Source organism: Accipiter gentilis, chromosome 3, assembly GCF_929443795.1.
Source record: "Accipiter gentilis chromosome 3, bAccGen1.1, whole genome shotgun sequence".
Taxonomy (NCBI): domain Eukaryota; kingdom Metazoa; phylum Chordata; class Aves; order Accipitriformes; family Accipitridae; genus Astur; species Astur gentilis.
This window is the reverse complement of record NC_064882.1, coordinates 48981440-49003036: the sequence shown is the minus strand read 5'-3', so window position 1 is coordinate 49003036 and position 21597 is coordinate 48981440. Positions and strand designations below refer to the sequence as shown.

The window sequence follows — 21597 nt, the reverse complement described above, 5'->3', positions numbered from 1 at the left end:
CTTGCTGTGCCCGGAGAGCCGCTCCGAAGAGTGACAGCAGCCCCGTCCCTGTGCGCGGGGCTGCCGAGGGTCCCCCAGCCTGGACGGGGACCTCGGTGCTCCCGGGCTGGTGGGACCCAGCGGCCACGGCCACGCGGGTGGGAGCAAGGCTCGGAGACCCTCCACGGGCGGGCGGGGAGGGCTGGACTGTCCGGAGGAAGGCCCGGGGCTGCCCCCCACCCCGCAGCGGGCAGCCCCCCCGGCCCCCGCGGCCCTCGGAGCGGCCCCGGAGCGGCGGGGCAGCCCCCGAGGGCCGGCGGAGCCGGGGACGCGGGGCCCGTCCTCGCCGTACCGGCTGCGGGGCCGGGCCGGGGCGGCACGGGGCGGCCCCGGACACTTGGGCACGGCGCGGGGCGGGCCGGGGCGGAGAGGGGCGGCACGGCTCGGCACGGCACGGCACGGCTCGGCTCGGCTCAGCCGCGCCGGCACTCGGCTGGACGCTCTCGCTCGGCGCTGCCGGAGCCGCGCAGCCCGCGGGGACGAGAGGTACCGCCCGGGGCAGCCGAGCGGGACCGAACCGGCGCCGGCGGGGAGCGCGGCTCGGACCGGCGCGGCACCGGCCCGGGAGCGGCGGGGCTGGGTGCGCCGAGCCGTGCCCGGCGCCCGCGGAGCCCGTCCGGCCGCGTTACGGGAGGCGGGCGGGGGCGCGGGCGCCGGGGCTGCCGCGGCGGGGCCGGAGCGCTGCGCCCGGGGGCGTGAGGAGCCGCGGGGCGGCGCGGAGCCGGGTGCGAGGGGGCCGGGGGTCTCCGGTCGTGCAGCCACCGGCGCTGGGGCAGGGCCCGGGGCCGCGGCCGTGCGAGGGCCGCGTCAGGGTGCGGGGGTGCCGGCTTCGCTGCCGCAAGCCCCGGTTGTCGGAGCGCCCGGAGAGGATGGGGAGTCGTGCAGAGCCCTGAGCTGGGCCGCGTGTCCCTGTGCGGCAGGGTGGGAGAGCGTGGGCAGCGCCGGCCGTCTGCGCTTCCCACCACCCCGCAGACCCGGCAGGTTCGTGGGGTGCCGCGTCGGGGCTGTGCGGCCGCACTATCCCCGAGTGTGCCGGGTGCGGGTTTCAGGAGGCTTGTTTGCTGAGCTGTGGTTTAGAAAGGCCGGTGGAGGCTCCGGATTTCCGTGAAGATGGAATTTGCTGTAGCCCTTGGAAGAGAGGATGGGTGAAGGGATGTGAGGCGTGAGGGCTGGGGGGGCTAGCGGAGCATTCTCTCATCGCTGCGGGCCCTGCATCTTCCCAGCTGCTCTCCAGAGGAGCAGGCAGGCGGCTGAGCAGGTCACCTGCTTCCCAGCAGCTCCCGATACCGAAAAGCCGGTCGATATGCTGTCACTCCAAGCAGCCTGCCTCTCTGCTTCGGGGTGCCTGGGCCCCCCAGACCCGCCGCCTGCCCCTCAGCCCGTCTGGGCTGTCGAGACCATGTGGCTGATGGCTGCAGTGTCTGCACATTCCTCCAGGGTCTTTCCTTCCCTCCTGCAGCTGGTTCCTCCCGGGGCTGCCCCTCCAGAGCCTAAGGGAGCCCAGAGCAGGCAAGTCCTTGGCAGACCTGAGGGCCCTGCTGTGTCCTGGGAAAACTGGGTGGTGTTTGGAACTGCAAAGAGCTGTACTGTGACCTGCTGTGGCTCCTTAGAGGGTGGCAGGGGGACATCAGGTAGCCCAATGCGGGGCTGGACCCAGAGACAGCAGGGGAAGGGAAGTGCAACCCTGGCATGCACTGAGTGCTCTGCCCCAGCTGACACCCCGCAGAGCCCCAAGAGTTGGGGTGTGCTGTCCACAGCAGCGTCCCTGTCACTGCCCGGAATGGGGGCACGCAGTGGGACGGTGTAGACAGGCACCCTGCCTTCTGGGCAGTGAGCTCTCAGCCAGCAGGAGGTGGGTGGTGTTAGGAGGTGTCACCAAGCCTGCCAGAGTGGCTGGGCTCCTGTGGTGGCCCTGGACTGCTCCCCAGTGCTTCTGGCACCAGTTCAGCTGCAGAGCCCTGCTGCCCTCCAGACCTTGGCTGGTCTCACCCCAGACCTCTGATCCCATGGGGTCCCTGCAGTCAGGGAGCGGCTGGTCCCGGCCCAAGCCGGGTGGGTGTGTTGGGACTCCCCCAGCTCGTGCACACACCCTCCTGGCACCCCAGGGCTGCCGGGAGCAGGAAGAGCGAAGCATGCCCGTCCAGGCAGCTGGGATTGCAAAAGGGCCAGGCGCTGGGCTGTGTGTGCTGGGGCCCTGGGGAGAAGGGGGGGGATGGAGCCCAGTGCCTGAAGCCATGGGACCCACCAGACCTTCTCCTGCCCCGAGTGCTGGGGACGCGACCCCACACTCTCAGGGATGTCCTGGTATGGGCCTCGGCAGAGTGTGACTGTGTCACCCCTTAACATTCCCAAGGAAGGATAAACAGAGGGAGCTTCTTCCTCCTTGTGCTGGCAGGTTTCCCAGGTCTTCAATCACTTGTGCTGCTCTTTTCTGAGTCCTTCCAGTTGTCAGTGCCTGGGTTGCTCCATGTCCCCGTGAGTGTGTCCAAGGCTGCTGCTGAGAGAGCATGTTCCCGTGGGGCCCACCATGGTCTGGCCCTTCCCTGCTGCTGTGGACTGGGATGTCATCCCCGTGCCGCAAGGATGCCCTGCCCTTGGCTGCCCTAAGCATGCTGATCAAACATCCCAACTTGCCAGGGCCCCCCAGTTCATCAGGAGCTGCCTCTTCCCAAGATCTATTTTCCATTCACTGGGGTTTCACTGGGGCAGACGGATGTCCCTCTGAGTGCCCAGTGAGTGCTGAATGGCACGTGAGATTTGAACAGTCCTTGGGAGCCAGCAGCCCCCCTGGGCTCTGGGCACCCCTTGTCAGCACCGCTTACCCCCACCAGCATAGCTGAGCCCCTCCAGGAGGGGCAGCCCCTGTGCAAGACACAGTCGGGAGAGCAGAGAGCTGGTGGGGGCAGTGCCTGGCACAGGACCCCCGTCGTCCGCTGGGGCAGGCAGAGCCAGTGAGGCTGGTGTGGGAGCAGGTTGAGCGGTGCCGTGGCTCTTGCTGCCATGCGGGGCTGCCCTCTGCACCGAAGGGTCTCTGCACCCATGCCGGCCTCGGCAGCACAGGGCTGAGGCCAGGGCGATGTGGGAAGCCCCAGGGTTTCAGCCCTGCAGGGCTCTTGGACACCCCACCACCAGCGCCAGCTGTGCTGCGGGCCCGGAGATGGCTCGGGGCCTGCGCACGCCCAGCCGGGACATTCCTGAGGTTTCCTGGGCAGTGGCGAGGACCTGGGCTGCTCTCCGGCTCCCACACCCAGCATTTGCTCAGGGCCAGCCCGTCCTCCCGAGCCCTTTCCGCTTGCAGCGTGAGTGCTGCTGTGTGTCTTAGCCCACTCGCACGCCGGGGCAGGCACGTTCAATGCGGCACGGCACAGCGCAGGCTGGCTGGTGGCTCTGGCAGGAGCCCCAGTCCAAGACTGTCCCTGGCTGGAGCAGGCAGCTGGCAGGAGGATGGCTGGGGCACTGGGACAGGTGAGGCTGTGCAGGACTGCCCGGCTCCTGTTGAAGACGTGCAGTGGCCAGGAGACATGCCTGGACACCCTGTCCCTGTCCCAGGCGATTCCCGGCCCCCTGCCCCTCCCATGTGTGCTGGCTGGCAATGCCCAGGCTGTCTGCACCTCTGCCTTTTGCCCTCCCCATGGGATGCATGTGGTTCCTGCAGATTCCTGGTCCCCTGAAAGCACCAGTTCTCACATCCTCCCACTGTGCTGCTGCTGGCACCAGCTGTCCTGTGTGCCAATAGGGTGGGAGCTGTCACCCTTGTAAGACCCTTGCTCTCAGCAGGAATAGCCTGTGGAGGGTGGGCAAAGGGGTGCACCTTCCCCTGGCCAGAGGTGGGAAGGAGATGGGAAGTCCCCCTTGGGTCTCTTGTGCTGGGTGATCAGCCCCTCCAGGATGGAGAGACACCCACCCCTCCCTGGCCTGTCTGTCCCAGCCAAAGAGCCCCAGCGCTGGCACAGATCTTGTACCCTCCTGCCGTGCCAGCCAGCAGGACTGCAGTCCCTTAAGGCTGCATCAGGGCTGGCCCTCCAGCTGGAGGGAAGGGGCCCCAGGCTGAAACCGGGAGATGCTGCGCATGGAGCAGCCCCATCCACCGACCTGCAAAACTGTGCTGCAGCTCCCAGGACAGCCTCGCCAGGGCTGGGGGTGGGCTCCCTGTCCAGGAGCAGCAGGCAGGACGGGAGCAAAGCCTGCCAGCAGAGCGGGAAAGTCAGGCAGCGTCACATGGCTGGAGAAGAGCAAACGCACTGCTTGCATTTCAGAAAATGGAAAAAGTGATCTGGACAATGAGAGCCCTGTTAGCCTGACCTCCCTGGCACATGGACTCGGAGCACATTCAGAGAGGGAGATAGTACAGAAATGGGGAAACGGCTTGTGGCATGCCCCAGAGAGTTCACACTGCTAGCCCAACAGCTATCCTAGGTTGGGTGCAGGAAGTGCTGTTGGCCTGTGCAGACCTCGACAGGGCATTTCACTGGGAAATTCCAAGATGAGTGGCAGGAGCTGAGGGCAGAGGAAGTGCAGAGGGGATGAGGGACACTGGAGCCTGAGCAGAGGAAAACCACGACCCAGGAGAAGAGTTCCGAGGGTGGCGACAAGCTGGGGTTAATGCAGAAGTGGGTGGCAGAAGTTTAAGCAGGTTCAGGAGTGACTGAAGGACTGTGAGGAAGAGAAATTCACAGTGGGGTTTTAAAGACAGAGGCTGAGGTAACTGAGCCGGGGGTGCCAGAGTAGGGCTGCAACAGGACATCCCTGCCCTGTCCCAGGGCACCTCCTGCCACTGCTGTAGGGGTTGGGGTTTTGGGCCAGGGGACATTCGTCCTGGCCTCACCCAGCCGTACGGCTCTCGCCCCGACCACCATGGCATCAGGATGTGGAGGCCCTCCCAGCATCAGCTCTTCTGGCCGTGCCCTGTGCCCAGCCGGACACAGGGCCAGGTGCTCGTCTGGCAGGGCTGTGAGACCGCAGGCACATCTGGGGCTGCCCCATGCCACTGCAGGGTTGGGGCTGAGACCTGTCATCAAGCCAAGTGGTCTCACTGACACTGCTGATTTTGGTGATTCTGTTCAGGCTGAGCGTACCAGAACCTGGAGGTTCACACTGCTGGGGCTCAGCAGGGACTTAGTGCTTTGCCACACAAAGCCCAAGCACTTTCTCAAGTGCTGTGTTCTGGTCTCGGGTCCTACATGCTTTGTTCCTAAATGCATGGGCTTAAATTTTCCTTGTAGTCAAGGATACAGGCTACACAATACCATTTTACCAGGCTGTCCAGGTCTGTTCCCATCACAGTTCTGCATACTCCCACCCATTTCTGTCTTTGCAGGCTGTACCAGGAGAGGACTTTTTTCCTCCTCCAGACACGGTTTTGCTTTGAAAAGCATGTGATCCTCACCAGAAAGCCCACTGAATGGTGACTTCCCCATTGTAACCACATTTTAGTTCCAGCAGGTGACCAGCTTTAATCCACTTAGCAGAAGGTGCACTGATTTTGTTGAATGCTAATTATTCATTAAAAGGTGGTGCAAGATGAATTGAATGCCTTCCAGTCTCAGCCTGTTATATCAACACACTTACTCCAATTAACCAAACCTGTGATCTCATAAAAGGTCATACCAGCTTTCTGACATAGACTATTTCTGCAGAATGGTGGAGATTGGCATTAATTGTGCTGCTGTCCTTTAGCATTGTATTGACCCATTGCAAAACAGCCTGGAGCCTGCCTGCAGCCTGCATCAGCAGAGATCATCTTGCTCATTCAGTGCAAGTGCTGGTGAAGCTTTAGTCCTTCTGCGCTTGCAGCTTTACTACTCTCCTAAGGTGTGTTACAATTAGCAGTGAGAGGGCCCAAGTCTGTGTGTCTTGTGCAAAGTGGCATAGCTCTGATGGTTTATAATGCTTCATTTGGGCAGGGGGGATGTGACTGATGGGCGGAATAAGAAGTGTTTTATTACTGCTGTGAGATGGTAAGCTCACCCCTTCGCTGCTTTCCAGACAGAGCAGAGATGTGGATGGAGCATTCCTGCCCTGCCTGCCCCTGGCAAGTCCAGACACCCCCTTCCCTGAGCCGCTGGCAGGGCTGGGGTGGCCCTTTGCGCCTGCCCTCCTCTTTTTCCTGCCGTAACAGGCTGATTAAAAGGTTCAGCAAAGCGTTTCCCTGCTGCCTGCCCACAAATACGCTTCCTGCTGGGCTTTGTTTTGTTCTCGCAGTGCCAAAGCAGGCAGCTGAGGTGTGGGGAGCCCAGAGCCAGCTCCCACCAACCCCGGGGCTTGCCGGCTGCCCTGAGCCAGGGTGCGTTCCTGCTTGCTGCTGTGTCTCCATCAGCACTGTAGTGTCCCCCATGCCCCGGGCTGTGTCAGAGGACAGAGCCGGATCCAGCGCTGATGTGATTGCCCCAAGGGGGTCGGCATGCTTCCCGCCACGATGTCTGGCATTGGCCTGGACTGGTGGTGTCGGTCCTTGTTACCCCTCACCCTCTCTTCCTGAGCAGCTCTGCAGGCACCAGGCGCGCATCCCAAGGGACTCGCTGCTCTTGGTGGCACCTCCAATGTGGCGTGTGCCTGAAGGGGCAGGCAGGCAGGCAGCAGGTCTGGACCCCTTCAGGGGCTTTTGTTGGTGTGATGGGCATGGAAAAGGGGCCATCTCTGGGCACTGTCTTGGTTCATCCTTGCATTGGGTCCAGGAGGCATTCCCAGAGGCTGGAGGGGTGACCCAGCCTCCATTGTCTGGAAGAGTGAACAGAGCAGGAACAGGGCCGATTCCTGCTAGTAGACCCTCTGTGGCAACCCTGGCCCAGATGCTGGTGGGGTGGTGGGTCAACCGCATCAGCCCCCAGCCCTGTGCTGGTGGCCAGGCTGACGGCAAGGCCCTGGAGAGGCTGTGCTATCCAAGGGGGGACTCCCCAGCCCCTTTGCTCTGTGGGGTCCCCATTCCAATGCTGCTGCAGGGACCTTGCTGTTGCCCTGCAGGTGCTGAGGGGCCAGGAGCAAAGGGGCAACGTGAGGACAGGCCTTAGTCCAGGGAAAGGGGCTCCTACAGCACAGCACCTGAAGAGAAGCCATGGTCCCTGAGGATGCCCCAATACACCCCTGCAGTCCCACCAAACTGGCGTGTAGGCAGCGAGCCATGAGAAAGTGGGGATGAAGGCTCTCAGGGAAGCGTGCTGGCTAAGGAAGCAGACTGGCACCATGGGGAGGACCTGCGAGAAGGGTCCCTGCAGCACAGCCCCATGCTGGGAGCATGTGCGCGGTTTGCATTCGTTTTCCTTCCTCTGTAACCCTGTAGCTAAACACTGGATTCTTAAATCACCCCTACCTGTGAGTAAGCCACACCTTATTCCTTTTAACATTGTCTAATGACAAGCACAATCTGTGTGAGTGCAGCATGCAGGATCTGCTCTCAGGGTGGGGGATGTAGGGTGCAGAGACATATTTCTGGTGGGCCTGTCGCAGGGGTCTCCAGGTTTGGGGGTGTGCTTTCCCACCTGTGGAAGGGACTGGCTGGACGGGTGACGTGAAGCTGCAGTGGCGGGAGGCAGGCAGGTCACCGTGCTGGCGGTGCTGGGTGAGCATCGGAGCTTGGCTGTCAAAAGCATGGCGAGCCCAGCCTGGCGCAGGGCTGACACCGCCCGTGCAGAAATGCTGTTCCTGGGCTGCCACGGCACCCGCAGGGTTAAAGTGGTCTGTGACAGGGTAAATGGGAATAGTGCACTGGGAAGGGAAGGTGGTTCACAGAGAAATGTTTTCACCATTGTTTGTCGATGGGACTGGTGCAGGAATACCACATCTCCCTCAGGTATTCAGGGAGCCACAGATGTTATTGGAGGGCTGGAAAAATGCTGCACAGAGAGGAATGTGAAAGGCTCCAGCTGCCTTGCTCCTCGCAGTGGGCAGGAGTATGGGCTGGCAGACCCTCACAACCAGCGGCCGTTGCACTGCTCGTGGTGGATCAAGATCCTGGCCGGTCCAGCTGGGCTTTCCCCAGGCCCTGGTCCTGCTCCAGCTCCCTCTGCTTTGGCGGCTGATCCCCCTCCTTTCCAGCTGACTCTCCCGGGGCTGACACACACCCCTTTGCCTGTCTGCCATCACTGCCCTTTGGCGCAGAAGATGAAACCCAGCGGCACAGTGGGATTTCAGCAGCGGCCGTTTGCGGAGGGGTGCGAGGTGCCGGCAAGGCACTGGGTGGGCAGCGAGAGTGCGCTGGCTCTGGCCAGGGACAAGATGCGTGTGCGTGCTTGGTACTACACGGAGCTGTGTGTGAGCAGGGGGTTCAACCAGCACAGGGCTGGATCAGGGGAGCTAGCGTTTCAGCACAGCTCATGCATCCCCCATACCCTGACCCTTTCTGCCCTTGCAGAGTCAAGCTGTCATGGGAAGCTGCAGCACTTGGGCATGGCAGGAGCTGCTGGTGCTGCTAAGCAGTGTGTGGCTGTGGGTGGGCAGCGGCCAGCCCACCCCCCCAGGCTCCACACACACCCCTGGACCCCAGCTGAAGTTTCGCCTGGCTGGCTACCCACGCAAGCACAACGAGGGACGCATTGAGGTTTTCTACAATGATGAGTGGGGCACCATCTGCGACGATGACTTCACGCTGGCCAACGCGCATGTGCTGTGTCGGCACCTTGGCTTTGTGGCTGCCACTGGCTGGGCCCACAGTGCCAAGTATGGCAAAGGCATTGGTAAGAGAGGGGTGGTGGGCACAGGCCCCCATACTGCATGGGCTGGGGCTAGCCTGGCTGTGGCTGCACATCAGCCCGTTGCCGCGCATGCACTGTTGGCGAGGTGGTGGGTCTGCGGTAGGCAGGTCTTGTGTTTGCTGAGTGCCCGGCAGTGTGCGCCTATGTGCGCACACGTGCATGTATGCACATGTAAAGCGGGCTGGGAAACTCTGCATGTTTGTGTGTGAGCTGCTGTGCATGTATCCAGGGCATAGGGTGGTTGCAGGCATGCGCTACAGCTGCTGGGCTGTGCTTGCCCCTGGGTGGTGTAGGGGGGCTGCAGGTCTGGGCTGGTATGGGCATATGGTGCAGAGGTGTAGCAGGCCATGCTGCAGGTGAGCTGCTATACAGACCCCAGGGCGCACATTACATGGGGGCTTTACGTCTGGCAGAGCAGCCCCTTGGAGAGGTGGAAACTCCCCATCTGCAGATCCACCACTCGGGTCTTTACTCTTGGCATTTCGGTGGCCTTAGCTTTGTGCCAAGGGAGGACTGCCCCCAGCCCAACATCCACACTCCTGCTGTATGCCTGTGTCATCCCTGGCCATGGTCTATGGGCACCTTCCCTGCTCCCGGGGGGATGCTGCATGGGCTTGGCCCCTCCTCACCCCTGGCCCTGGTGTCTGGCAGGGCGGATCTGGCTGGACAACGTGAATTGTGCCGGAGGCGAGAAGAGCATTGGGGACTGCAAACACCGGGGCTGGGGGAACAGTGACTGCAGCCATGAGGAAGATGCGGGTGTCATCTGCAAGGATGAGCGCATCCCAGGCTTCAAGGACTCCAACGTCATCGAGGTGAGGAAGCTGCTGGCCAGGGTGGGCAGCCGGCGCTGCCCAAGCCCAGGAACCCACAGAGTCAGCTGTCGGGAGCCCTGCCATGGGGCAGCCCAGCCTGGCCTCAGTCCTCCCTGAGTAGTCGGGAGGCAGCTCCCCCACCACACACCAGCACGCTTCCATGCGCAGGACCAGGGGACCCTGTCGGTGCCTTCCCTCAGCCCTAGCACAGGGGCTGTCCCCATCTCCCCACAGAGAGGGGAGCATGCTACCTCACCGCCCTGGCACCCTGCACCCGCAGTGCCCCTGAGTGGCATGAGCACCTATTTCCCTGGGGTGCCCCAGCCCAACCCAGCTCTGGGGCCATAGGGAGCAGTTGGCACTATGGCGGGCAACCCTGCAGCAGGCACATCCCTCCCCTGCCCTGCCCTGCATGGGAGCGCGGTGCTGCTGCAGCCTCCCCCGAGCATCCCGAGCTGCTGCTTCCCCCAGCAGCTTCTCTGGACAAGGGGTTCTGTCTCACAGCTCTGCAGCCTGTTTTCTTCTTTCTCCTGCCTGCCGGGGACCCTCAGCCCTAGACCTGCTTCTCTACGCTGCATTCCTCCAGCACGCTTGGCCTCTCCCTCTCTCTCCCTTTCTCTCTTCCAGGCTCTCTGTTTCTCAGACCAGCTCTTGTGGCTGCTCTTGTCTTCTCAGCTGGGGCTCCTTTCCACCCCAGCCACAGTGCCTGTGGAGGACGAGGCTCTGCTCAGGACGTGGCTTGGGTGTGGGGACATGGCACAGCTCTGGGCACAGGACAGCAGGTCTCTTGCGAGGCGAGGGGGGCTGGTGCCATGTCCTGCAGGCTGTGCCCGGTGTCCCAGCACCCCCTGCTGCTATCCTGCTCTGGGTGGGTGCCTGCGTTTGGGGCGATCTGGGCACCCTCCCTCCGGGTGCAGGATCCCGAGGTGACGGGATGGCAGCGGTGGGTCTCCTGGCTGCGCTTCCAGGAGATGCACCTGGGGGGTCAGGGGGATGTGGGGCACTAGCTGCACAGGATGGGATTAGGTCCTTGGCGCCCCAGGGCCATCAGATGTAGCCTGCAGGGATGCAGGACCTGGCCATCCCTGTTCCCCACCTGGGACTGGGGACCCCGTCTTCTGCAGGTGTCTGCATCCTTGGGGCATCCCTGGCAAAGGGCTGGCAGGGAGCCAGGGTGGCGGGGTGCAGTGCAAGCCTGGGCTGACCTGCGCCCTGCAGACCGAGCAGAGCCATGTGGAGGAGGTCCGCTTGCGATCGGTGGTGTCCGGGGCCCGGAGGCAGCTGCCGGTGACGGAGGGCATTGTGGAGGTGCGCTACAAGGACGGCTGGGCACAGATCTGCGACGAGGGCTGGGACAGCCAGAACAGCCGTGTCGTCTGCGGCATGATGGGCTTCCCTGCTGAGAAGAAGGTCAACAGGAACTTCTACAAGTGAGTGAGGCCAGCAGGGAGCCCGCGGGACTGGGGTGTAAGAGCAGAGCTGGGAGCACGGGGCCGGGGCAGAGCCGGGGACAGTGCCAGGGACACAGGGCAGTGCTGGGGGGACAGCATGGGGGGCCATGCTGTTGGGCGTTGTGGCTTCCCAGCGTCCCTCCCATCCCTGCTGCTCACCAGTCCTAGCCCCAGCTAGCCATATGGGCACTCGCTAACCAAGCTGGGGGGTCATGGTGTGGCTGGGGGGCCGTGGCTGCCCACCTGCCCCATGCAGTACTGCAGAGGATGCTCCAAGATGGCAGCTTTTGCCCCTTGTCAGTGGTACACCTCCACATTTCCCTCCAGTGTGGAGTGGTCCCTGTCCTGAGGGAAGGTTTGCAGCTGAGCCAGGCAGGGGTACCCCAGCAGCACCATGGCCCGAGCGAGGGGGGTGGGCATGGACATGCTGCCCACGGCACAGTGCCTGGCACTCCACGCACCCCTGACCGGGCAGCTGCGGTGTTGCTCCCTCAGGAGGTTGAAGCGCGCAGCCAGGATGAAGGGCCAGACCCTGAGGCCAGGCAGCAGGTAAGGGGCCGGGTCGCCCCATCTGCTGAGCCCTTGGCAGAGCTGGGCTGTCCGGCCCCACCGGTCTCTGCCGTTGGAACGGATGCTGGTGCAAATGGATCCGGACGGAGCAGACCGGTGCACGGGCTGTGCTGGGCAGGCAGGACAAACCCCACCCCGGTGGGTCTTGCCTGTGCGCACCGGGGTCCCCCATCCCCCATGAGAGACAACAATCTTTCTCCCCGGCCAGCTGTGCCCCAGGCAGAGCAGCCCCCATCCCATGCACCAGTTCAGAGTCCTGGCACGGGGGTTAGGGTCTGCAGCGCAGACCCACTGTGGGCAGGATCCCCTGGGAGGCACGGAGAGAGCTGCAGCGTCCTATGCTGCAGCCCCACGGGGACCAGGAGGCCTCAGAGCGGAGCCGTCTCTCCTGGTGGATGGGGAGGGAGGGCTGTGGAAATGGGCTGCTTTCTTGCAGAAAGCAGCAGTGGGGAAGCTGGAAAGGCTGCGCACCCCTCCATTCCCCGCAGGGTGGGTTGGCAGTGTGGGCTGGCGCAGGCATGAGAGCACTTGCTCGGCAGTGCTGGTCACCAGGGTGATGGACACGGCAGTGCTAGCAATACTGGGCACTGGTGTGATGGGCATGGTGTGGCAGGTCTTGCCCCAAGTGCTGCATCTGCTCAGGATCTCTTGTATCCTCTGCCCGCTTGCTCTTGCTGCCTTTCTGCCAGTCCCAAGGGATAGTCTGGCTGCACTTTCCCTCCATCCCTGAGCCCTGCTGCCAGATTTGGTGGTGGGTGCAGCGAGCCAGAGCCCATCCTCTCTGGGTTATGGCATGGCACCTCTCACCTTAGCCTACTGCTGCATGGGGACGCTGCTCTGCCCCCAGCACACCACCTTGTCCTGGTCCCACCACCTTCCCAATGCCAAAGGTGCCCTACACTCTGGACCCATCACGAGCTCTTCATTGTGACACTTCCCAGCTTTGTGTCCACAACAGGTGTCCTCGCCAGCTTCTGCAGCCGTGCCTGCGCTGGTGATGGAAATCCAGATGGCGTCAGTCCGTGGTGTCTCCTCAAACCTCCACCCACAGGTCCCGCTTACTTCAAAGTGCTGTTATTTGTCTGTTTTGGTGCTGACTGCCCCTTTTCCAATGAGTGGGTATTTCCCCTGCAGAGCTGGGTGAAATGCTTTTGCGAAGTCCATGAAGCTGTAGTCTGTTGCCTTCTCTCTGCCCGGAGCAGGAGCTGTCTTCTGAAAGCTATGTGCTGGTTTGACGGGGCTGATCAATTTGGGGCTGCATGGCTGCAGTCATACGTGGGGTCACAGGCTAATCCAGGCTGGAAGGGACCTCAGGGAGTCCTGGTCCAACCCCCCACATGGAGCAGGGCCAGCTGTGGGTCAGCCCAGGACTTCATCCAGTTGGCTTTTGAAAACCTCCAGCAATGGAGATCCCACAGCCTCATGGCCTCTGCTCCAATGGTGAACAGCCCTCATGGGGAAAAAGTTTCCCTTACACTGAGTCTGAACCTCGTGTTGCCAATCACACCTATTTTCTCTCACGCTCTTCCCTCCTGCAGCTGGAAGAGCTGGGCTCTGGCTCCCTGACAGCCCCTTGCAGGTGCAGGTCAGCTGCTGTCAGAGCCCCCTGAAGCCATCTCAGCCCCAGGCAGGAGCAGCCCTGTGCCCCTGTCTCTCCTCCGGCCCCAGCTGTCTTGGTGGCTCTCCTCAGGGCTTGCACTGCTTAGCTGATGTCTTTCTTGTACTGGGGACCCAGAACTGGATGCAGGATCGAGATGTGGTTTCATGAGTGTGAATGGGTGCTGTTGTCCTCCAGCCGGCCATTTGAATCCCGGCTCCTCGTAGCCCCATGCTATGTCCTGGGGCTTGCTGGGCTGTGGAGGCTGACCTGAACCTGCTACTGGCCAGTGGGATCAGTTGCCAGGCTTGGTTTTGTCTTGTCCCTGGGTGGGTGTCAGTCACCTGCCCTGTTTTAGGGCACCTCGCTCTTCACTCCTTGTGGTCCCTGGGGTTTTGGCCCTGCTCGGCATCTTCCCCCTGAATGAAGCAAAGCATTTGAGCGTGTTGGGACAGTACATGTGTGCCAGGCCCCAGGCAGCCTCTTCTCTGCACTGCTCAGCGTGCGTCTGGGGAGCTCCCCTCGCTGACAGTGGGTCCTTGCAATCCTGCAGTGAGTCTCACCATGCCCCATGGCACCGGGGAGAGCACCCACCACCTACCCGCTTGCTTGGTGCTGTGCTTCCTTGGCGCCCTGCTCCCCTTGGAGCGCGGCACAGTGACGTTGTCTGGTGTCTGGACAAGGACATGGGCACACCTCACTTGTACCCAACAGATCAAATCGTTGCTGCTGGTGTTTGATCTTCTGCTGTGTGACAAGGCAGCACGGGATGTTGCTGCATCCGGCACAGTTTCCTGGTGGGACGTGGGCAGGAAACTGCATCATTGCTGTAGAGGGCAGTTGTGTCACATTGCTGGCAGCAGATGATGCCATTGCACCCATGCGTGACACAAAGGGGACGTGCATGAGTCTCCCTGGGGGGCCCGATGTGTCCAATTCAGTCTTCAGTGAAAGTCGGGGCAGGCTGTGCTCCCTGTGTCACTGCAGCCAGCAGAGGTGACAGCCTGAGGCCCCGGGCTCCTTGATGGTTGTTTTCTGTTTTCCAGGCTGGCCTCCAAATCTCAGCCTAAAAAAAAGCGCAGGGAGGATGTAGGGTCCAAGAAAAGGTAAATGGCTCCAGCGGAGAGCCTGAATGCCAGGATCCCCGCTCAGCCTCGCCAGAGCCGTGCGTGTCCCCGTGCTGCCAGGGACATGGGGGAGGCAGCTGGCGAGGAGCAGGTGACCTGCAGGCACAGTGCATCTCTCCCTGGGGGACAGTGCAAGAGGCACGGACAGAAAGTGCAGCTGCAGGCAGGGCAGCCATTGACACCTCCACTGCTGGCTGACCGTGCTGGTCGTGTCTCAGGGCTCCTCTCTCCTTGCAGGCTCTTCACGGAGCGGCAGCAGCTCAACTACCGCCTGCACTCTGTGTCCTGCACGGGGACGGAGGTGCACCTCTCCATGTGTGCCTTCGAGTTCTACCGGGGCAACACCTCGGCCGCCTGCGGGGCCGGCATGCCCGCCGTCGTCAGCTGCGTGCCCGGGCCCCTCTTTGCCACTGGCAATGCCCACAAAAAGAAGCAGCGCCAACAGCAGCAGAGCCAGGTGAGCCCTGTGGGGAAGGGGCTGCATCCTGCAGTGGCCCACAGCTGGCTGCTGCCCTGCTGTAGAGCTCTGTCCCTCAGGCTGCACCTGAGTGCGGGTGTTCAGGTCCCTGGATGACCACCTCATGGCACAGGACGTGGGGATGGTGTCCTGTTCCTGCACATCCCAGGAGTCATGGCTAGCAACCTCTGTGCTGCACGGCATTGTGCCACACTGTGCCGTGCCATGCTGCACTGCGCTGTGCTGCGCCATGCCATTCAGCACCACAGCATACCGTGCTGTCCCATACCATGCCCTGACCCTGCTCCCCTGCAGCCACGGATCCGGCTAAAGGGTGGCGCCAAGGTCGGCGAGGGCCGTGTTGAGGTGCTCAAGAGCAGCGAGTGGGGCACCATCTGTGACGACCGCTGGAACCTGCTGTCAGCCAGCGTGGTGTGCCGTGAGCTGGGCTTCGGCAGCGCCAGGGAGGCCCTCACCGGGGCACGCATGGGCCAAGGTGAGGGTGCTGGGGGCCACAGTGAGGGTCCTGGGGTGGAGAGGCCAGGCATCGCCTGCCAGGCCTGCATATGAGGCACTTGTCCAGACACACGGCTCTGCTGGGCTGGGAAGGGCCACGGCCGGGCTTGTCCCATGGGCGCCTGGCTGCCAGTTGCACATGGTGCAGGGCTTGCCCTGAGCATCCCCAGGGGACCGTGGCCACTCGACTGTGCTGCCCTGGGCAGCAGCCGTGGGGGCCGGGAGCGCACTGGACTCCCTCGATGGATGCCAAGGAGCAAGGACAGCCATGGGGACAGTATGGCCGTGGCTGTCCCTGTGTCACATGCTATCCCCCCGGCAGGGACGGGGCCCATCCACATGAATGAGGTGCAGTGCCTGGGCACTGAGAAGACCCTCTGGAGCTGCCCCTTCAAGAACATCACGCAGGAGGACTGCAAGCACACGGAGGATGCAGCCGTCCGCTGCAACATCCCCTACATGGGCTACGAGACTCTGGTGCGCACCGTGGGGGGCTGCCAGCATCCGCGGGACCACGGTGCCTGGCAGATCCCGGCATCGGGGCCCCCGGAGCAGGGTGCTGGGGGAGGGCCCATGGGACCCACTGTGGGATGGTCCATCATCTCTCCTCCTCTGAATCCCATCATGCCCCACGCATTTCCCCCTGGTCTGTGGCAAGGCTGCCCTGGTGGCCTCGGGGATTTTGCAGGTGGGAGTCCCAAGCTGCCCCTGTGAGGAGAGGGGTGGAAGGGAGGCCATGGGGGGGTCTGGGCATCCTGTGGTGCCCCACTGCGTGGGGTGGTGTGGGGCAGCTGCTTCCTGCTGCTCTCTCTCCCTGCTGCCACCCTGTGCCAGCTCCCCAGCAGAAGCACCAGAAAAAAAAATCACTGTGGGCCAACCAAGACAGATTTTTTTTTTTACCAATGATGAAATGAGCAAATGGAGCTCCATGTTCCTCTTTGCCCTGGCCTGTCATTTCATCCACTTCAAGCTTTTTAATCATATATAACTCTCTCATACCTGTCATTTCTGAAATGAGAATGCCATTTCAAAATGAACTGTTTTCCCTGCTTTGGTGCGACAATTCCCAAACTCACAAGCAATTTCTTGGCCTCAAACCCACCATTTTCGGTGAGTTCCCTGCCGACCAAAGCTGTGCCTGACTCTACTCAGCTCCTGGTTGCCACCTCCCCACGTGTCCTGAAGCCCCCAGCCCAGAGCCCACCCAGGCACTGCAGCACGGCCCTGGCTGCGCTGGGGACGGGGCAACTGCAGCCGCTGCAGGATGGGGACTGGGGAGGACTGTTCTGTGGGACGTGGTCCCAGCAGCAGGAGCATCACTTGTGATGATGATGATGCTGCCACTGCCTTTCTCCACAGATTCGGCTGAGCGGGGGCCGGAGCCGCTTTGAGGGGCGGGTCGAGGTGGCAGTGGGGGCTGGTGACGGGGACCAGCCCCGCTGGGGTCTGGTCTGCGGCGAAGGCTGGGGTACGCTGGAGGCGATGGTGGCCTGTCGCCAGCTGGGTCTGGGATTCGCTAACCACGGCTTACAAGTAGGTGCCAGCGCCAGCTTGGCCAGGGCAGCGAGCCGCCACCACCACTGCTCCGCGGGGACAGGGACGGGGACGGGACGAGGATGGGGTGGGAGGCAGCATGGCGTGGGGTGCCTGCTTATGGCCCCAGGGCTTCCCCGCAGATCCGCCTAGCCGGCGGGAGGACGGCGTTTGAGGGCCGCGTGGAGGTGAAGCGAGGCAGTAAGTGGGGCATGGTGTGCAGCGATGGCTGGACCACTAAGGAGGCGATGGTGGCCTGTCGCCAGCTTGGCCTGGGCTACTCCCTGCATGCGGTGACGGTAGGTGCCGGGGGGGGAGGCCCCCAGGTGACATCCCAGTGAGCACAAGCACTGGTGCTTCCTGGATGGCCATGGGGCTGTATGGGGGGACAAAGGGACGTGGCTGCTCCGTGCCATGGGATGGGACCCTTGTGGGCAGCCTGGGCGTCCGGGCAGGGCAGGGCTGTGCTGTGGTGGGGCGCTGGCTGCAGCCCGGCATGTGCGAGCCAGGGCACCCACAGCAGCTGGCCCTGCCACCCAGCTTGTCTCACCCCCTCCCCAGGAGACGTGGTACTGGGATGCCAGCAATGTGACAGAGATGGTGCTGAGCGGGGTGAAGTGCGCTGGCCATGAGATGTCCCTGAGCCACTGCCAGCACCACGGCACCAGCCTGAACTGCAGGAACACAGGCACACGCTTCGCTGCAGGTGTCATCTGCTCTGAGAGTGAGTGGCGATGGGGTCTGTGAGCGATGGTGCTGTGGGGCCAGGGGCTGCAGATGAAGGGGCTGTGAGCAACAGGGCTGCAGGCAATGGGGTTTGCAGATGACAGGGCTGCGGGGTCGGCCTGTGCCCAGCTGATGGGGAGGGCACACGTTCCCCCTCGCTGGCTCAGCCCTGTTTGGGCTGGGAGCCCGCCCTATCCCTGCTGCTTGCCCCATCCCTGCCACCCGCCGAGCAGCGGGGTGGCTGTCTGTCCCTGAGCAGCCGCCTGCTCCCCAGCCGCCTCCGACCTACTGCTGCACGCCCCGCTGGTGCAGGAGACGGCGTACATAGAGGACCGGCCGCTGCACATGCTGTACTGCGCCGCCGAGGAGAACTGCCTCTCCAGCTCGGCCCGCCTGGCGAACTGGCCCTACGGGCACCGTCGCCTGCTCCGCTTCTCCTCCCAGATCCACAACAACGGTCGTGCCGACTTCCGCCCCAAGGCTGGCCGGCACTCCTGGGTCTGGCACGAGTGCCACCGGTGCGTACATGGCACGGGTGGGGATGGGCACGCAGGCAGGGTAACATCCTGGGGCGGGGGGGATTGGATGATGGTGCTGCTGCGGTGGGCCGGCGAGGGTGATGCTGGTTGAGGGTGAAGCCAGGTGAGGCACCGAGTCCGGGGGAGGCACCTTCTGCTGCCCAGGGTCCAATTTTGCCTGCTTTGGCTCAGGGCTATCCCTGGATGAGCAGTGTTGGGGATGGAGGGGCAAGGACCGGGCTGCAGGCTGTGCCCTGCAGCTGAGCTCCCCCTGGCCTGCCTGGACCATCTGGCTGGGGACAGCCATGTCCCCTCCTAGCTCTGCCTGACCTTGTAGCACTGCGGCCCCAGAGCAGGGGCTGTGGGGACCTTTCCTGACAGCGAGGTGCTGGGCAGGTGGTGGGACGCCTGCTGCAGCGCAGGGCAAGTCTCCTGTGCAGCGTGTGGGTCTCCTCTGCCCCGAGCATCCTCCAAGCTCCCCAGCATCCAGGCACTGGTGCAGCCAGTGCGCTGCGGGGCTCCCTCTTGCAGGCACTACCACAGCATGGATATCTTCACCCACTACGACATCCTGACCCCCAACGGCACCAAGGTGGCAGAGGGACACAAGGCCAGCTTCTGCCTCGAGGACACCGAGTGTGAGGAAGGTGGGTGCCGTGAGGTTTTGCAGCACTGACCCTGCCCACGTCCCTGCCGTGGGGCTGTCTGTACCCAGCCATTGCGCGTGCTGGGGCCAGGCTGGGCGGGCGATGCAGGGGCTGCACAGAGGGCTGCAGCAGGGATGAGCTGCGATCTCTTCCTGCCTGCAGATGTGGCCAAGCGGTACGAGTGTGCCAACTTTGGGGAGCAGGGCATCACTGTGGGCTGCTGGGACCTGTATAGGCATGATATCGACTGCCAGTGGATCGACATCACTGATGTCAAGCCAGGCAACTACATTCTGCAGGTGCTGTAGCTGAACCATCCCTGGCTCCTCTTACAACCCTCCCATGTGCACCCCCACCCTCTGCCCCGCACCCCCAGCTCTCCATGTGCCCCAGCCACCTGGCCCTCCCTCCCCTGCTCTCTGAGCAGGTTGGAGCACAGTGGGGCTGGCAGGGTACGTGCTGGTGTGTGCCTGTCCTCGTGCCCGGAGACATGCAGGTTGTGTGGGAACTGCTCAGGCATGCTTCAGCCCAGGTTTTCCAGCTCAGAGCAACACTGCTGATGGGCACATGGTGCGCAATGACAGGGCCACCCCACCATAGCAGCAGCCACCAGCTCCTTGGAGCCCTCCAGCACATCCCACTGCAGATGGGGAGACAAGTCCTGCTGGGGCTGGGGTGCTGGGCGTCATGTCATAGGCAGCAGCTCTGGTGAGGCTGGGAAGGCCAAGCTGACAAGGTGTGGGGCAGAGGGCTGCAACCCTCACTGTCAGTGCCCCACAGGTCGTGATCAACCCCAACTTCGAGGTGGCAGAGAGCGACTTCACCAACAATGCCATGAAATGCAACTGCAAGTATGACGGGCACCGCATCTGGGTACACAGCTGCCACATCGGTAATAGCCCTGGGATGCGGCAAGGGCACACTGGGGCATGGGGGTATCCTGGCAGGGTGCCCCAGGAGGAGGGCGAGGGGGGTGCTGCAGGGCTTGGGGTGGGATGGCTGGGCTGGTGTGGGGAGGCAGCAGAGGCAGGGGTCCTGGGGGCAGCTACGGTGGGAGTGGAGGTGCTGGCAGCGCAGGCGACATGCAGCACTGGAGCTGACAGCCCTTGTCCTCTGCCTACCCAGGCGATGCGCTCAGCGAGGAGGCCAACAAGCGGTTTGAGCAGTACCCGGGTCAGCTCAACAACCAGATTTCATAGGATCCCGGCCCTCAGGGAGATGGGCATCTCCCTCCCTCACCCTGCACAGGTGGGAGGAAGCTGCTGGGGGGCCGGCAGGGAGGCCTCATGCCTGGCACTGCTGCCACCGTGCCCTGCCAGGGATTGCCCAGGACTCACCATCGCCAGCTGCCCTTCCCCACCTTGGGGAGCTGGTGCAGGAGGCACTGCACACCTGCACCTCCCAGCCTGGGGCCACCACCCCAACCACTGGCCAGAAGACTCTGTGCCCACGTCCCCTGGGCTGTAGCACATGGGTACAGTCCAGGAGGTCCTGTACCCCACACTGTGCCCCGCTCTGCTCCCAGTCCCTGCTGTCCCAGCTGCACCCAACCTCCTGCTCTCCCATTGTGCCCTGGTTCCCTTCACCCCCACAGCCCTCCCCTGGGCTCTGCCCTCAGCTGTCCCCAGCAGGGCCCAGGACCCACCACCCACGCAGGGACTTGCACCCCTGCACGGCCCCAGGGAGCCCCTTGTCCCGAGGATGGCGTGGCTTCCCTGCCCTGGCAGCACTGCCTCCGGCTGCCCAGCAGTGGTTCCCACATCCATCTCTTAGCTGTAATTTTATTTTCTCTATAAAGTTGTTAGTTCTATTTCCCCAATGGCTGCTGGCTCTTCTCTGGGCTGGGATGAGGAGCCTGGCAGGACCGAGAGGCACAGTGTGGCTCATGCTGCAGGACTGGCCAGCACGATCTGGCAATGAGCATGGGAGCTGCCCCCCTGTCCCCACCTCCAATACCCACATGCAGCAAGGAAGCTCCCCCCCTGCCCATGCAGGCCTGGCTGAGCAAGGACTAGCCCCACACCAGTACCCTGGAAGACGCCTGCACCACCCTCAGCCAGTGCTGGGCTAAAGAAAGACAGTACTGGTCATTCTGGGAGAAGCCCACGTGGGTGAGAGGAAGGGGCCAGCAGGAGCCAAGCATAGCTGCTCTGGGCTGAAGCAGCCCCTCAGCACTGCACCTGTGGGAACAGACAGGACTGCCCTGGTGCAGCAGGGATGTGGTGAAGTGCTGGTTCCCCCACACCAGATGCAATGCAAATATTACTGAGCAGAAATCCCACCACGGGGCTGTGACCCACAAGGACTGCAGTCTTGTAGCAGAGATGGGCTACCTCGACTGGGGCGGAGGGAACAGAAGTGCTTGGGGCAGAGAACAAGGACATGACACAAGGGCAAAGGGAGGGACACCCCAGCTCCTGTGGCTCTTGCACCTCAGCCACACGCTCTGGTCCCATCTACAGCAGAGAGCAGGACGGAGAGGCAGCTTCAGCCACCTCCACATTGCTGGGGGACAGAATGCTCCTCCCAGTGCCCAGGGAGGAGGAGAGGGGCAGCCGGTGGCTGGGCTGGGGCAGGCCCTGGCTCGAGGCAATGGAAAGCACTGCGGTCAGCGCAGCCGGAGCAGCTATGTGAGAAACACCGCCCGGCGTCTCAGCTATTTCCCCTGTGAGCAGCTGGCTGGGGCTTGCCAGGGGAGCAAATTCCTCTGGCGAGGCCAGGGCAGCCTGAAAGGAGGCCTGTTCTCTGGGGCGGGAGGAACGCAGGGGGGGAGCAGCAGCTCAGAGCTGCCCTTCGCCACAGCACCCCCAAGGAACTATGCTTCTTTCATCTTCTAAAAATAACAGGCAGGGGCGAGGGCTCGGAAGCCCCGTCACGGGCAGGGCCTGGCTCAATACACGCATTCCTCCTGCTG

The 21597-nt window shown here is 63.0% G+C and overlaps 1 protein-coding gene across 5 annotated transcripts; it reads left to right on the top strand.

Annotated features, from left to right (window-relative positions):
- The first annotated feature begins 419 nt into the window (after nt 1-419).
- Nucleotides 420-20497, top strand: LOXL3 (lysyl oxidase like 3). Of its 5 annotated transcripts, XM_049793459.1 has the most exons (16): nt 420-525; nt 8387-8708; nt 9378-9541; nt 10760-10971; nt 14206-14265; nt 14524-14743; nt 15059-15239; nt 15582-15736; nt 16619-16792; nt 16936-17091; nt 17354-17516; nt 17793-18036; nt 18568-18683; nt 18846-18982; nt 19464-19575; nt 19809-20497. In XM_049793459.1, exons 2-16 carry the CDS (start codon nt 8399-8401, stop codon nt 19880-19882), a joined length of 2478 nt encoding a protein of 825 aa, XP_049649416.1. In that variant the 5' UTR covers nt 420-525; nt 8387-8398; the 3' UTR covers nt 19883-20497. The 5 variants fall into 5 exon arrangements, with proteins under 5 accessions (XP_049649416.1, XP_049649424.1, XP_049649441.1 ...); XM_049793467.1 differs by lacking the exon at nt 14206-14265; XM_049793484.1 differs by lacking the exon at nt 16619-16792.
- Nucleotides 20498-21597: the final 1100 nt, after the last annotated feature.

Bases quoted from the DNA above. Each gene is read 5' to 3' on its own strand.
- LOXL3 (XM_049793459.1), top strand. From the start codon at position 8,399: ATGGGAAGCTGCAGCACTTGGGCATGGCAGGAGCTGCTGGTGCTGCTA. The intron at 9,542-10,759 runs GTGAGGAAGCTG...TGCGCCCTGCAG, and splicing joins AGGACTCCAACGTCATCGAG to ACCGAGCAGAGCCATGTGGA. The intron at 17,517-17,792 runs GTGAGTGGCGAT...CCTGCTCCCCAG, and splicing joins AGGTGTCATCTGCTCTGAGA to CCGCCTCCGACCTACTGCTG.